General features: G+C 38.4%; 1 protein-coding gene across 1 annotated transcript in view; it reads left to right on the top strand.

Moving 5' to 3' along the window:
- The window catches only part of tgfbi (transforming growth factor, beta-induced), a 60,661-nt gene that overhangs the window by 30,425 nt on the left and 13,345 nt on the right, over nt 1-16,891 (top strand). Inside the window, exons 7-10 of the mRNA XM_060837254.1 lie at nt 2,447-2,588; nt 9,410-9,622; nt 12,529-12,666; nt 16,038-16,183. Of these exons, the coding sequence (XP_060693237.1) occupies nt 2,447-2,588; nt 9,410-9,622; nt 12,529-12,666; nt 16,038-16,183 (639 nt within the window). The remainder of the gene's footprint in view (nt 1-2,446; nt 2,589-9,409; nt 9,623-12,528; nt 12,667-16,037; nt 16,184-16,891) is intronic.

Here is a 16,891-nt window from a genome sequence, read left to right as displayed (position 1 = left end):
ATCTGTAAACTTACTGGTCAACGCTCAGACATTCAAGTCTAAGTCATTTATATACACCACAAATAACAAGGACCTCAACATTGATCCTAATAGAATCCCACTGGATGCTAACTTTCAGTCACAAAAATACCCCTTCAGCATTACCTCTGCATCCCAATGCTCAGCCAATTTTGGATCCAATTTACCACATTTCCTTGGATCTCATGGGTTCTAAGCTTTGCTATCCGTCTCCCAGACAGGGCCTTATCAAAAGCTTTGCTGAAGTCAGCATAGACTATGTCAAATGCGTTGCCTCAGCTACACACTTGGTCAACTCTTCAAAAAAAAATTCAGTCCAGTCGGTCAGCATGAACTCCCTTACCAAAACCATGCTGACTGTTCTTGATTAATCCCTACCTCTCCAAGTGCAAATTAATTCCGCCCTTCAGAATTGCTTCCAATAGTTTCCCCACCACTGAAGTTAGATTGCCTGTAGTTTCCTGGTTTATCCCTTGCTCCCTTCTTGAATAAAGGTACTATATTAGCTATTCTCCAGACTTCCAGCATATCTCCTGGGGCTACAGACGAATTGAGCATTATTGGAAATGGAGATTTTCCAGCTCATCTTCCCACTTTGATTTGACTCAGATGCAAAAGTGCCTGGAAGAAGCAGTTATTAGCGCTAATGTTTGGTGTCTTTAGTTCAGGGCTATGTGTTGGCAACAGGCACGGAAGGCCTAAAATGAAAGCACCCTTGCATTTATAAGAAATCTGTTGAATTCTGAGGACTGAAGATGAAAGCATGCCTGTAAATTTGAAAAGTTCAGATCAGATCATGCTCACAGGATGTTCTTCATTGATATATGAGAGGCTGAACAGTGGAGGAAAAAACCCAAAATCAATCTAATTGTTGATAGATGAAGTAATTATGTTTTAAACAATTAAAATGTAACTCGTTCCCAGCTACAGTTTAACTGAGATTGATGTGTTTTTGTTTTTGCTGCTGTTTACCTTTTATTTACTATCTATCCAACTTAACTCCTTGATCTGCCTGTATTGCTCACAAGACAAAGCTTTTCACTATGCTTTTTCACTGCGTGACAATAAATTAAATTAAATTCAATTCAATTGATGAGATAGACATAGTTTCCATCTCAAACCGTTGGTTTGAAATCATTCTAAAAAGAATATTTTAGTTTAGATTCACAATTTTTTAGTATGCCAATATTTTCCCTGAATGGCTGGTTCACTCAATTGGCTAAATGACTAGTTTGGACCTTATGACAACTCCAAAAGGCAGGCTCAATTCCTTCCCTCCTCCGCATGGGTGAGGTAGACTTAAGGGCTTTTGCACGAAACGCCGATTTTGCTGCTCCTTGATGCTGCTTGAACTGTTGTGCTCTTCCAGCACCACTAATACAGAATTTGGCTTCCACAACCTGCCCTTGAATGTGTAAGACAATGACAGACTCTAATGACAGAAAGAAAACAGCTGGAGCATCAACAGGTATTGAGCTAAAGACCTGAATATGCCGACTCCACTTAAATGAAAACTTTCCTGATCAGAATAAATGCATTGCAATTAGACATAACTGTATGGTCCTTACGTATCAACACCAGACAATTTTAGAAAAATATTGTTCGGATTCACTTTGTGATTTAGATCAGATTTCTTGTTTCATGAGTTTGTCTGAATTTCCAGCCATCAGTGATGTCAGAAAGTTTCCTGACTTTGTGGCTGTTTGCATCAGTCAGTACAATCCTGATCAGCCAGAGATTTCTAATTTCAAAATCCTTCTTGGAATATGAGCTGTAACTAGATTGATATGAGGGGCACCACTCTGCTTTGATGCCATTTCTAATTTTATTCACCCACTGTAGACAGTTTAGTTGCAATCAGCAACCTCAATTCCCACCTACCATTTTCCAACAAATCCAAACCAAGACACTATTCTAAGACTTTAAGTGTCATCCCAGTGGGTAGATTAAGATGTCTTTAAAAGCACTTTTTTTTTCTTATATGCTATTAAATATCTTAAATCTATTCCCACAATTAAGTGTTTCTGAGGGCAGTGTCAACGGTTGTATTTATTTATTGGGTAAAAACAAGGACTGCAGATGCTGGAAACCAGATTCTAGATTAGAGTGGTGCTAGAAAAGCACAGCAGTTCAGGCAGCATCCAAGGAGCAGGAAAATCGACGTTTCCGGGCAAAAGCCCTTCATCAGGAATACCAGGAATTTATTTATTGACAAATCCTTCTCATGAGACACACTTGCAATTTTCTAACATGCTTCTAGTGGACAATAGTATTTCATATCTTCAAAAAATGTTTATATGTGGTAATTCAGAGAGAATAGATTACAATGGTAACAGTTACTGAATTTTAAAACTAGCAGATCATTTTGCTGAGGTACTGAAATATCAGACATGCATTTGTTATCTGTACTTGTGCACTGTGTTTGTAGGCTGCGGTAGCTGCTGCAGGGCTGGAGGAAATGCTTAGCCAAGAAGGAGAGTACACTCTCTTTGCTCCATCTGATGAAGCATTCCGAAAGATACCGCCTGCAACTCTGAACCGAATCTTAGGAGATCCAGAGGCTCTGAAATGTAAGTAGAACTTAAAGCAATTTTGCTGTTCATGTAAGTGAACAAGGTATCTAATATCCTGCTTACAAAATAGTCTCACACGATATTTATGGGCAAAATGGACCAATTGGCCCGGTGCTCAATACAAATCTCTTTTCAACCTCCTTTACCAGCCTCTGTCAGCATATTCCTTTTAGCCTTTCCTCCTGTTTGTTATTTGTTCCAGTTGTTATGGACCAGGCCAGACCCCTTAAAACATTTCAAGAAGTTAGCCCTGACCCTAACATTTCAAGTTGTTTTGGACAGGTGTAAAGTGAATATTCCAGGAGTGGTGCAGTAGGTCAAAACCCCTCCGCTTTAAACAAAACAGAATTTATTTACAAAGTACCAAATGAAATGTAAACAGAAGAGAACAGGATACAATATGACTTAATCTATCCAAAAACCCAACAAATTATCCCAACTTAATTATGCTGTTCCAAATTCCTGCAACAATCCCCATAAACGCCCCTTAGCAAAAAGGTAAAATTAAACACAGGGTCTTACAATAGAGAGAGAGAGAGAGAGAGAGAGAGAGAGAGAGAGAGAGAGAGAGAGAGAGAGATGGCAGAGAGAGAGATGGCAGAGAGATTCACATGGAACAGTTCCATGGAGCGGTTTCTTGGATCGGCAGTCTCAAACACTGACTGCTTGCTAAAACCAAACCAGGGAAAAGCTGAGCTGGGAGAACTGACCACACCCTTTGATTATACAAGTGTTTGTTTAAAACCTTAAAAGCTTCTTCAAATAGATAAACCCAGACATTTCGGGATCTAAGTGTTTACGACCACTCTGGAAAAAAAAACAAGGACAACATAAGCTTGTTAAAAGGAGCAGCATCATCACACAGTTTGCCGTTAAATACATCTATAATTTTCACCTTAGTTACTCCTTGTGACAACAGCCAATCTCTCAACCTAAATGCTGGGAAAAAATCTATTGGATTTATTACGATGTTTTATTTATGGTTCAAATGGATTTTGTGCTAAATTTGCACCGAACTTGGTTAGACCTACATACTGACGTTACTGTACGCAGTTTTGGTTGCCATAATATGAAAAGACATTGTTATGAACCAGGTCAGATCCCCTCAAAATATTTTAAGAAGGTAGCCCAGACCCTAACTTTTATTTTTTTTAAAGGTAGATATAAAAGTGGATACTCCAGGAGTGATACAGCTGGTCAAATCACTCAACCTTTAACAAAACAGAATGTGTTTTGAATGAAACAGAAACAAAAAAACCAGAGGTTAGAATAACTCAATTTATTTGATAACCAACCAAACTCTATCTCAACTTAAAGCTGTTCCATCCCTGCAACATCCCATAAACACACCCTTTGGCAAAAGGTAAATTCAAACTCTTTACAGGAAGGAATGGTTTCATGCAAGAAACATCTCATAGAGTCATCATCATAGAGATGTACAGCATGGAAGCAGACCCTGCGGTCCAACCCATCCATGCCGACCAGATATCCCAACCCAATTTAGTCCCTCCTACCAGCACCCAGCCCATGTCCCTCCAAACCCTTTCTATTCATATACCCATCCAAATGCCTCTTAAATGTTGCAAGTGTACCAGCCGCCATCACATCCTCTGGCAGCTCATTCCAGAAACATACTACCCTCTGCGTGAAAAAGTTGCCCCTTAGGTCTCTTTTATATCTTTCCCCTCTCACCCTAAACCTATGTCCTCTAGTTCTAGACTCCCCAACCTCAGGAAAAAGACTTTGTCTATTTATCCTATCCATGCCCCTCATAATTTTGTAAACCTCTATAAGGTCACCCCTCAGCCTCCGACACTCTAGGGAAAATAGCCCCAGCCTGTTCAGCCTCTCCCTGTAGCTCAGATCCTCCAACCCTGGCAACATCCTTGTAAATCCTTTTTGAACCCTTTCACGTTTCACAACATCTTTCCGATATGAAGGAGACCAGAATTGCAAACAATATTCCAACAGTGGCCTAACCAATGTCCTGTACAGCCGCAAATTGACCTCCCAACTCCTCTACTCTGTACTCTGGCCAATGAAGGAAAGCATACCAAACGCCTTCTTCACTATCTTGTCTACCTGCGACTCCACTTTCAAGGAGCTATGAACCTGCACTCCAAGGTCTCTTTGTTCAGCAACACTCCCTAGGACCTTACCATTAAGTGTATAAGTCCTGCTAAGATTTGCTTTCCCAAAATGCAGCACCTCACATTTATCTGAATTAAACTACATCTGCCACTTCTCAGCCCATTGGTCCAGATCCCGTTGTAATCTGAGGTAACACTCTTCGCTATCCACTACACCTCCAATTTTGGTGTCATCTGCAAACTTACTAACTGTACCTCTTATGCTCGCATCCAAATCATTTATGTAAATGACAAAAAGTAGAGGGCCCAGCACCGATCCTTGTGGCACTCCATTGGTCACAGGCGTCCAGTCTGAAAAACAACCCTCCACCACCACACTGTCTTCTACCTTTGAGCCAGTTCTGTATCCAAATGGCTAGTTCTCCCTGTATTCCATGAGATCTAAGCTTGATAATCAGTCTCCCATGGGCACCTTGTCGAATGCCTTACATCTGTTGAAGCATCGAACCTCTTTTCACTGTACCTCCTTCTCTAGGTCCAGGCAGTTTTTGACTGCTTGCTAAAAACTAAATCAAACTAGAAAAAAAACAGGAGAACCCTTACAATCTCTTCATTGTGGAAACAGGTCATTTGGCCCAAAAAGGTCCACACTGTCCCTCCAAACAGTATCCCATCCAGACCCATTCTCCTGCCCTGTTACTCTACATGTCCCCTGACTAATGCACATAACCTATACATCCATGAACTCTATGAGAAATTTAGCATGACCAATTCACCTAACCTGCTCCTCTTTGGACTGTGGGAGGAAACTGGAGCAGCTAGAGGAAACCCACGCAGAGAATGTGCAAACACATACAGTTGCCCAAGGCTGGAATTGAACTTGGGTCCTTGGCGCTTTGAGACAGCAGTGCTAACCACTGAACCACTATGCAACCCAATTGGCCAATCCTCTGTTATTCTCTTAAAATAGTTATTTCCAGACATATGGAACCGCTGCCTTTATGACCGCTCTTGAAAAAAACCAAGGACAACCTAACCTTGTTAAAGGGGCAGCATCGTCACACTTTCGAGGAACTGGTGATGGTGCAGAAAAGATTAAAAAGATGGAGAAGCATTGTGTTGGTGTGCGTATCAAGTAAGGAATAACAGGCTGGTCCACTTATCTTGTCCCTATCTCGAGATGAGGTTCAACCATCTTTTGCTCCAAAGGTGTGTCATAACACTTGTTAACCAATTGATTAGGAAATATTCTAGTTGTGAATAGCAGTTCCTGAATTAGACTTAGATGTTGAGGTTCAAGCTGAGTATAAGTGCTGTCATGTACTATTAAATGGATCTTAGACAGTGCATCAGAAACTAAGATATGAAGTTTTTTTTTTAATGGCCATGTTACTCTCAGGCATATAGCCTTGCAAAACTACTGGCCCTAGTATCTAGGCTGTCTCTTTTTAATACCTTTTAGGACCAACAAATTGAGCCTAATCAAAGGAAAGTAATAACCCTTAAAATGGTACCACAGTAAAAAAATAGTTTGAATGAAGTTTATATTCAAATTAAGATTTTAGTTTGGTGAGGAAATAATGCATTCCAGCCCTTAATGTAGCCAATGGTTACATAATGAGCAGACAGTGTGCTCCCTCTCCAGGCAGACTTAGACACAGATATAACCACAGGAGAGGCAGGTAATTGGGTCCAGCTTCCCCCATCTGAACCTCTTAAGTGCACTTTTGTCAGACCCACAAGTAGGTCTTCCGACTTGCGCATACCACCCTGCACGGACTTGTCAAGTGTCAGGAGGTTGGGACTTAAGAAAAACAAAACTTTAGTAACAGTCTACTCAAAAACAGAAACAGATTTTGCTACTTAAGTTTTGTTTTCATTGTTGTAAATCATTTGGACGTGAGGAACTTTCTCAAGGCTGTACAAAATATGCATGGCCTGGGAGTCATGAACCACCTTAGTCAACTATTGCACAGAATTGTTGCTGCATACAATGACTTTTCTGCCAAATGCCTGATAGAAAAGGGGAAGACTCCAGTGTCGCAAACTCTTGTTGTCTTTTAATATTCTTTTGATAAACAAATTTAAATTAGTTAAAGCAAATGAAATTAAAAGATAAATCCAATTTAAAGAAACACTATAACAAAACTAAATGCTTAAAGCAAATTAAATTTAAAATGAAAATATTACTGTGGGCAGAGCCAGTGTACTCTAACCCTGGTGATGTCCACTAGTTGCAGAAGGCCTCATGTAAACCAGTGGACACTGTATGCTTCTTCTCCAAGGACCTCTAAGCATGGATGTAATCTTAAAAAAGAGGCAGTCAGTCAGGTCTAATGACTCCCTCAATGCCTTCCTGTCTAGGTCTGTTAATAACCATCTTGATTAGACCCAGTGCAGACCCACAAGGAGTTCCTCTGACTTGACCGGCCACCAGCGAGCGAGAGATCAGGATCATGGGACTGAAGTAAAGACAAATCTTTAATGGCTGTCCATTGAAAAAATGAAATGTGACTCAATTTTAGTGTGTTATGGACTAGGCCAGACCCCTGAAAACCTCTTTAAGCAGGTAGCCCAGACCGTAACTATGCTATTTGTTTAGTTAGGTATATAGTAGATATTCCAACATAAATTAGCTGGATTGACTGCCAAGTTTTAAACAAACAAAATTTATTTACAAAATTATGGAATGAAACACAAAGAACAGAAAACAGAGTACCACATAACTTATCCTATCTAAACCCAACTTAATGATGCTGTTCCGTAAAATACGTGCAGCAGTCCCAATACACACACCCCTTAGCACAAAAAGTAAAATCAAGCAAAGGCTTACGGTTTGACTGGAGAGAGAGAAGTCCAGCAGCTTGTTTCACACATCTCCTGCTGCAACTGAACCAAAAAGCCTCAGCTGCCAGGACTGGCCATTCCCCTTTCATTATACAAATTATTTCTAAAATATGAAAGCTTTTGTCCTGAGGTATCATTTGTTTAGGGGTAAACAAAAAGGGCCCCATAAGCCATTTGTCTCTGCACAACTCAGTGGAGCCTAGGCTATATAACAACCCCTCTGAAAAAAAAAAATCAAGGACACAGTAACTTTGAGAAAAAGGACCAGCTTTGTGACAAGTGCATGCAGAAATTACAGGTGAACTGGTTGTCCGTGAGCCATCTTAGACTCCTATTATGTGTGACTATTGGATGCAATACACTCCATATCAAATCCTTAATAGGAAAGGGGAGGAGTCCCACATCAGGAGCCTTTGACTCCTAGATGTTTTCTAATCAACCTGTCAGATGTTCTTACATATGCCTGGAGCAAGTGGGTCTACATTGCTTACTTTCAAGACGTAGTCTTCACATTTATTATCCGTCTGTAGTTTCCCGAAGCAAATAGTTGTAGATATTTGAATCAAACGGTTAAATGAATCTTGTGACATTGCACTGAAGCAGTTGGGACTTGAACATAGCCAAATCCCATTTGAGGAAGGACACTACCATTGTGCCACAAACTTCCTGCACAAGTGGTACTATTTACAATCAATCAATGCCTGTCATCTGTTTGCCCTTCACCTTAACTATGTGATTAATGTGACGAGATGGCCTAAATAGCTTATGCAGTTCTGGTTTCACCACATATGAATACATCTTCTCTATCTCTACCCTAACAAAGATTTCCATCAAGTTAGCTCTAAGAATTCTCTTTTCCTAGGGAAAATAGTGCAAGCATATCTGACAAGTGTATCCCCTCAGTTTTAATGCTATCGTCAAAATTCTTATTTGTCCCTTCATCAGTGCCCCTTGAACTTCTTTTTAAAGTATGCCAGAACAATTCAGAATACTCCAAAAAGATTCATGAATGTTTTGCATACATTTTCTGTTTTTAATTCTATTTTTGTTAAAACGAAACCACATAATTTATTTTAATGGCGTTTTTAGTCTACATCATTACTGTTAGTAAATTAAGCATTTGTCCTCCAAAGTCCTTTGATCTTGTATCTTTTAGGCATTTATTTTTCAAGAATATGTACCCTTCTCACTTCTCATGCTGAAACCTGCCACCTCTCATGTACCAATATTGCAGTTTATTTTCCAATTATTTTCTTGAAGTCTACCTCTGTACTAACATCATCTCAATTTGATGACATCAGCAAATTTTGAAAATGTAAAATAATCTCTGAATTTAAATCAGTTTTGCGAATGTTGTTAAGTACATGGTGGAACACCATTTCAAATCTTTGGCTTGTTTGAGCAATTGCTATTGTACCCTACTCTCTCTCTTTTCTATATTAAACTTGGCTTATCATTATTCTTTTATGCATCCTCTAATCTCACATTCTCCAACTTTGGCAAGGTAACAGACTCATGACCAATGTATGCATTCTGCATGCACACACTTGGACACTGAATGTTGGCAATCTAGTCAATTAAGAAAAAGAATCATAGTCAAATTCAGTCTCATTTTAATTCACATTGTTGTCTATAGGGACCATTGTAATCAGTCATATGACAAAACTATATTGAAGCCTAGATTATGTATTCAAGTCCTGAAATGGTGCTTGAATCAACAATGTCTGACTCGGGGACAAGAGTCCTACCAATAAGTTCCACTGTATATTTATTTTACTGAATTGTGTGTGTATATATGTCTGTTGGGAATATCTAAGAATAAGGAATTTTAAAAATTTAGCAACAAATGAGTGAAAAGTTGTCACTGCATTATTTCCATAGCTCTACTCAATTACCATATTCTGAAAAAAGTACAATGTGCAGAAGCCATCATCTCAGGTGCACCCATGGAAACCTTAGAAGGTTCAACATTGGAGGTAGGCTGTAGTGGTGACAGTCTGACAATCAATGGCAAGACTATCATTACCAACAAGGACATACTAACAACAAATGGGGTCATTCATACGGTTGATGAGCTACTGATCCCTGATTCTGGTAAGCAGCAGTCCATCGTATTTTGGTTGTCTCTCAATGTTCAATGTATTATCTCAATGTATTAATGTTCAATACTGAAGGAACTTTTTGTAAGGATAAATGTAAGAGTCAATGTAACATATGTAAACACAATTATTGATAAGGAGGTCAGTTAGCTCAGTTGACCGAACGATCGGTTTGCTTTGCACAATGATGCCAACAGCATGGGTTTAATTCTTGAACAGACTGAAGTTACCATGAATGACCTTCCTTTTCAATCTCTGACTCTCAGGTTGAACCACCATCAGCCATGATTTCTTTGAATGGCGAAGAGACTCAATGGGCTGAATAGTCTACTTTGCTCCTATGTCTTATGGTATTCCCTGATGAAAATACAATCTCTCACCGTTTCTGTCACAACCAAAGTTGTTTTCCCCAAAGGTCACAGAATAGAACTACAACAGAGTGTATCATCAGTCTGCGAGAATGATTTTGCTTAAAATGGAACAATTGTGTTTTTGTTATTTTTGGATAGTGGACAGGATTTGAAGTGGTCAGGAGGTGAGTTAGTCATAGCATAATTCCAAATCTCTGTCCTATCATATGAGCCATAGTAGTTATGTAGCCGCTCCAACTAAGTTTCTGGACAGTTATAATTCTGGAATATCATGGCGGGGCAATCAGCAAAAGTAAATGATCATATTCTGTCATGTAAAATTCATTGGTTGACACATCTGTGGTATCAATAATAGCTCAAGCCCAAATGTTGTGCAGCAAGAGTTGCATTAATTACTAATCCTCTCAATTATGACAACTGATAGCAGTTTTCTGCCTCAGAGAATGCGTTCAGTATCACAGCTATCTCCAAATCCACCAACATTGAAATGCAACATCATACAGTTCTCAAAAACACTAAATTAGGTTGCTGAAGCTGGACCCAGATTTCCAGAAATCAAATTTAAAGACTTTAATAAAACTTTCTCTGTCCAGCTATGAAAATCTTTTGGATCAGTGAGGAAAAGATGCAGGAAATGTAGGTGGAATTTTTATCACAAGAGTTGCAATAACATATTTAATGACAATTGATTTTTTTAATCATGTGATTGCAAATTTAAAGAAAGCATTAATGAGTTTAGATGATAGAACATGGAGCATTAACAGTTAGTCTGACTGAAAAAATATACATCATACTTACAAGAGTTTCCTACATAACTAGGGAAGTAATTACATATGTTACTCAAAACATAAAATGTTTGGAATGGAATTATGATGGTCTGAAATGTGTCTCACTGACTTTAAGTTCTGTCCCTATATATTGATTGTTGTTGAAGTAACACTGGACAGCGTTCCTTCATAATACAACTTTGAATACCCAGGCATATATGATCTCAAGTCAGTTTAAATAAATATCAGGTAAAATTGAATTATTTCACTTTGAAAACATTGCAATGTAATCAGAATTTTATCTGATAAACCTTAATATAAACAAGTATATATAGAATCAAGAACTGTACTAGGTAGAGACAAACTAATAGAATCATTTGCCAATTTTTCAATACTTATTTCACATCTTTGGTATTAACACTGCAAAATTGAAGCCCCTAAGAATTAAAATGTTTCAAGATGACAAATGGCTCTACTTAATTCTTCTTGTGGAGTTACTGAAATAAAAGGTCAACCGCTTTTGCATTTTCCTCAATATTATTTTAAAAATTGTCCATTTAAGCAAACTTCAAAAGACTATATTTTTCCCCAATTCAAAGCCAATAAGTATAAAATCCACCCTTATTGCTACTATAGCAGCAAAAAGTTGTTTTTACATCGAGGTAAAGAAATGTATGAAGGGAATTCCAGAGTTTGGGGCCTAGGTAACTGAAGGAACAGCCACCAATGGGCGAGCAATCTTCTTTGGAGATGCACAAGAGGCAAGAATTAGAGGCACACACATCTCAGAGGATCATGGGATTGGAGGAGATGGCAGGAAGAGGAAGGGGCAATGACATGGAAGGATTTACAAACATGGATGAGAATTTTAAAATTCAAATTAGACTTAACTGTGTAGATCAGCGTATACAGTGGTAATAGTCAAATAGAAACCTGCTGCATCTAAAACGGGGGGGAGCAGAGTTTTGGAGATTCTCAAAATTACAGAATACAGATTGTTAGAGATAAGCCAGGAGTGCATTGGAATGGTTTATTCAAGAGAAACAAAGACAGGTTGAAGGCTTTAACAGCAGATAGGCTGAGACAAAGGCAAAAAGGGGCGATGTTACAAGTCACACAAATCTGAAATCTGAAGGTCATCTCAGTGTCAGATGTGAGAGCAAAGTTGTGAAAAGAAAACCAAAAGAATTGTGGAAATTGCTAGAAAAATTCAGCAGGTCTGGCAGTATCTGTGGCAAGAAAGCAGACTTAACATTTTGGCTCCATTGACCCCTAGTTCTGAAGAAAGTTGTGAACAGATTGGCTTAATCTCAGTCTGTTGCCAGATAATGGTATGGAGTTGGTAGTTAGGAAATGGAATTTTGAGCAAGAGCTCAGAGCTCTTGGAAACAGGCCATTTGACTTAATAAGTCCACACCAACCCTCCGAAGAGTAACCCATCTCCCTCTGGCTAATGCACCTAACACTATGGGCAAATTAGCATGGCCAATTCAACTAACCTGCACATCTTTGGACTGTGGGAGGAAACTCGCACAAACACTGGGAGAATGTGCAAACTCCACATAGACAGTTACCTGAGGCTGGAATCGATCCCAGGTCCCTAGCACTGTGAAACAGCAGTGCTAACCACTGATCCACCGTACAAGCCTGTTTTCAATTTTGAAAAAGATCTTCCTATATTTAAGCATGCAACCCTAAAAGAATCTTACTGACTTGCTGCTCCATTTATTCTAACAGACTTAACTATATTGACTGTTTTACAGCCAAGACCCTTCTAGAGTTGACTCATAAGCCTGGTGTTACCAAGATTGGTGACCTCTTCACTCAAGCTGGTCTTACCTCCCATTTAGAAAGCAGAGAGCCTTTAACATTACTTGCTCCTCAGGATGTGGCATTCACAGGTAAACTTAATCTATACATTGTCAATCTATATTCAAGATCTAAATAATGTCATTTTCTTTTACACTCATTCAGCCAAGCATAGTTATCAAAGAAACAAGACAAAATGTTAAATTGCTCAGTGTATGTTTTCTTGTTTAAGGATCAGTGCAACCAGGTTTTGTAGTTCACAAGGAAGTATTTTACTGGTCTCGCAAATAAGAACACTCCTTATCAAACTGACGGTTCTAAGTAATGAAAACAAGAAGATCTAGCAACAATTAAACATTGTCCATCTCTACCAATCCATATTATTGACTATAATTTCATCATTACTACCAGTTGATCAGTGAATTTAAATTGCTTAGTTTTTGCAATAACTCAGTTAAAATAGTTACTTGATGTACAGGCTTTGAATATTGCTGAAAAATTGAATCTGGCACTCAGCAGGATATTCACAAGAAATAACAAAGGGAAAATAGCTGTATGAGTATAGTGTCCTGATTGCTGAGTAAGTGGGCTCTGTTTGTTCGAGGTATTTCTGTTGAGAATGCACCTGTGGTGATGATGACTGATGACAATTCTTGTGAATTGTCCTGATGAGTTCAAGGTGAAGACTTTTGACAATAAGTATCTTTTCAACAATACTCATAGCAGAGTGCATGGTAATATATTGTTCGGAATAGATGACATGGGAACTATTTCTTGACACATTTCAAACATTTTGTCTGGACTTAGAACTTACACTTCTGTTATGTTTGTTGTATTAGTTAAATTTACATATGTTACAAATTGAAAGTCGATATTCATGGAAATTCCTTGTATTAAAGAAATATTAAATGATAAAGCAGAATTTAAGATCTTAAGATGCAATGGTAGTGTCCCTACTTCTGACTAGAAAGTCAGGTTCAAGTCCAATCTCAGTATGATAGGTATGGAGTTGTATAATAACCTGTCTAAACTGGTTCATTAATTTAATTCTACTTTATAATTTTGTATTAGTTAAGCACATATCAGATAGGTGGAGAGTTATAATTTTAAAGTTAATTTAGCTTGAATGTCATGTTTCAATTCAAATTGAGATTTGGAAATGCATCCTTTTTTGGGAAAGTCACAGGATTAATTGTGCTGACACAGCATGACCAGAACAACTTCAGAGAATTAGCATCATTGACATGACTTTCAACAAGATCAAACCCATGACCTCTAGCAGCCAGAAGGTCTGAAAATGCATATTATCATCACTACCTTCCAGCTCTTTGCCATGTTCCTTACCATCCTGACTTGGAACTGAATCACCATTCCTTCAATGTAACTCGAGCTAAATCCAGGAATTCCATTCATAACAACGTCCTAAATGTACCTAGACCACTTGGTCGGCAATGGTTCAAGAAGGTAGCTCGCCAATGCCTTCTCAAGGGCACTTAAAAGTTGGCAATAAATGCTGGCCTACCTTAACAATGCCCACATGACAAGATCAAATCAAGAAAATAAATTCCAGGCCACATTTTCAGGATGCCCTCATGGTAAAGGGAGATCTGGCTGGTTCCAATGAGATACTGGTCAACACTGTTGGCTGGTGGTGATGTTGGGAGGCAGGAGGGTTCCTTGGTTGTATGCATACTCAAGATAAATATTTGAGTGGGGTCAGGAAGATCATTCCTGTTTGTTCTGATTTCTCAAATATAAAAATGGTTTTTGGGATGATTTTCGAAATGCCTCTTGTGAGCCTGATTAGCACTATTGTTTTGTCACTCAAATAATGGACTGTTGTAAACAATACAAATGAACGCATGAACAATACAAATGTATTCAGTTATTCCTCAAAGTTGCAATCAGTGCTCTCTCTATCCCATTGGACTCTAATTTATATATTCAAATAGATTTCCCATATGAAACTGGCAGGCACTTCAGCTTCACAAACAAGGTACTTAGCAAATTGTAGCAGTTGAAGGCATTGGATACTGGAAAGGCTATTGAACTTAATATTCAAGCAATTGTAATAAAGACTTGTTCTCTACAACTGATAGTGCCCCTATCCAACCCATTCCACATAAATACTGTCACCTACCAAGCAATGGATAAGATTGTCCAGGTTTGGCCTGTACACAAAAAGCAGGACAAATCCAGCATAGTCAATTACTGCCCCATCAGTCTACTCTCAATCATCAGTAAAATGAAGGAAAGGGTCGTTGACAGTGCTTTCAAGAGCACTTAGTTAGCAATAACCTACTTACTGATACCGAGTTTCAGTTCTGCCTGGCACTCAGTTCCTGACATTAAAGCCTTGGTTCAGATATGGGCAAAAGAGCTGGATTACAGAGGTCAGGTAGGAGTATTTGCACTGACCAAGTTTGACATCAAGGACTCCTACCAAAATCCAGGGTCAGTAGGAATTGGAAAACTCTGAACTGGTTGGAGGCACAAAGGTTGGTGGAGGCACAAGGGTTAGTGGAGGCACAAAGGTTGGTGGAGGCTAGTTCCAGGGCATCTCCACAGGAGTTCCTCAGGGTAGTCTCATATGTTTTCAATTATGAGCTCTGAAATTGCGATCTTCACTGATATTTTGCACAATATTCAAGCTTTGGGGAGTCAGGAGGTGAGTTATCGCTGCAGGATTTGTAGCCTCTGATATTTCCACTTCTAGTCAATGGTAACCCTCTGAATGTTGACAATGGGACAATCAGTGATGCTACTACCACTAAATTGAGGGAAAATTGTTAGTTTCTCTGATTGTAGATGGTCATTGCCTAGCACTTGTGTGACAAAAAGTTATTGACACTGGTCAGGCTAAGCCTGGATATTCTCCAGATCATGTTGCTTTTGGAAATTCAGTATTTAAGGAGTCACAATGGTGCTGAATGTTTGAACAATTGCTGAAATAATCCAATGGCTAGAAGGAGCATCATTTAGGTTCATTCTATATATCAATCAAGGATCTGTTTCCAGTGGAAACAAATATTTACTACTTTAATGATTAATAACAATGCGGAATTCATCTAAACAGATCCTGTCTCATTTTTTTTTATGCTGAAGCTGTTTCATTTCTCAAAAATGAATTCTTGTGACCGCTTTACTATTCAGTCTGATTTCAGCAGATCTCTCCATCTCTTTAATGGGGCGTCTACTGGCACAGCTTATTCCTTAGCCTAATAGATTTTCTGACCCTGTATACTTTAACAATATCACTCCATAATAGTCTGTTTAGTGTTTGAAATCCAATGCTACAGCGTTTATTCTATATGAAAAGAATATGCAATGTTGCAGGGTGTTGCTGAAATCCTTTATTTATTTATCAATTTGCTACATAAGAAGAAAGCTTGAACAGGATCAACATTAAAATTTTTAAAGTGAATTACTTTTTCTGAAGAGTGTTGTGCTGTGTTTTCTACAGAGGAGTCTCCAGTTATAAATGAAGATGTGAGGAATCTACTGCTGGATCACATTGTGAAAGATCAGCTGTCCTCCAAATATCTATATCATGGGCAGACACTTGAAACTCTGAGTGGCAAAAAACTGAGAGTCTTTATGTACCGGAATGTATGTATATTTTCAATGTTTTATTTTTCATCTATTTGACTGTGTTGAAGAATAATAGTTGGAAGCATTCCTGCTAAGGTCTGATATCTAACACATTTTGAACCAGATGGTTACTCCAATATTTGCCTGTAAATGCCAGAAACTTTCTAAAACTAACACTAAAATGTAAGTCGGTTGATTGGCTATGAAGCCAGTTTTGGCTGAATAAATAACAGACTCCATTGCAGCATGACACATCTGTGTGTATATATATAAATGTCAACCTTAATAAACATCAGGAATGTACATACCGACACAAAGATTTATGTGCACTAAAATAAATCATTATATATTAAATAGATGTATGTGCAAGATGAAAAGTTTAGCTCAGCTTTTACAAATGGATTTATGTATGAATTATTATATTTCAGTGGTAAATGTTTTGCAGTCACAAGCATAGCCTGGTCCTATTAAACTCTCAGACGAACAGCTTTCCACAGAGTAAAACATTTTGTTTCAATTCACACTGGCATTTGCAGGTACCACTCCCAGTGCTTGTAAGCAAAATCATCAAATGGAAAACTTTGTCTTTCAATAGAGATAAATAACTTTTTCTCCCAACACAACTACTGGTAATAATCCAAAGTTAGTTGTAATTGAAGTACAATCCTTCTTTCAAGATAGGACATTGTTAGAATATGGTCTGAAGTCAAAGTTTAGAATATAATT

Source organism: Hemiscyllium ocellatum, chromosome 16 (genome assembly GCF_020745735.1).
Source record: "Hemiscyllium ocellatum isolate sHemOce1 chromosome 16, sHemOce1.pat.X.cur, whole genome shotgun sequence".
NCBI classification, from domain to species: Eukaryota; Metazoa; Chordata; class Chondrichthyes; order Orectolobiformes; family Hemiscylliidae; genus Hemiscyllium; species Hemiscyllium ocellatum.
The sequence above is the reverse complement of the archived record's forward strand: the minus strand, read 5'-3'. Positions and strand labels throughout refer to the sequence as shown.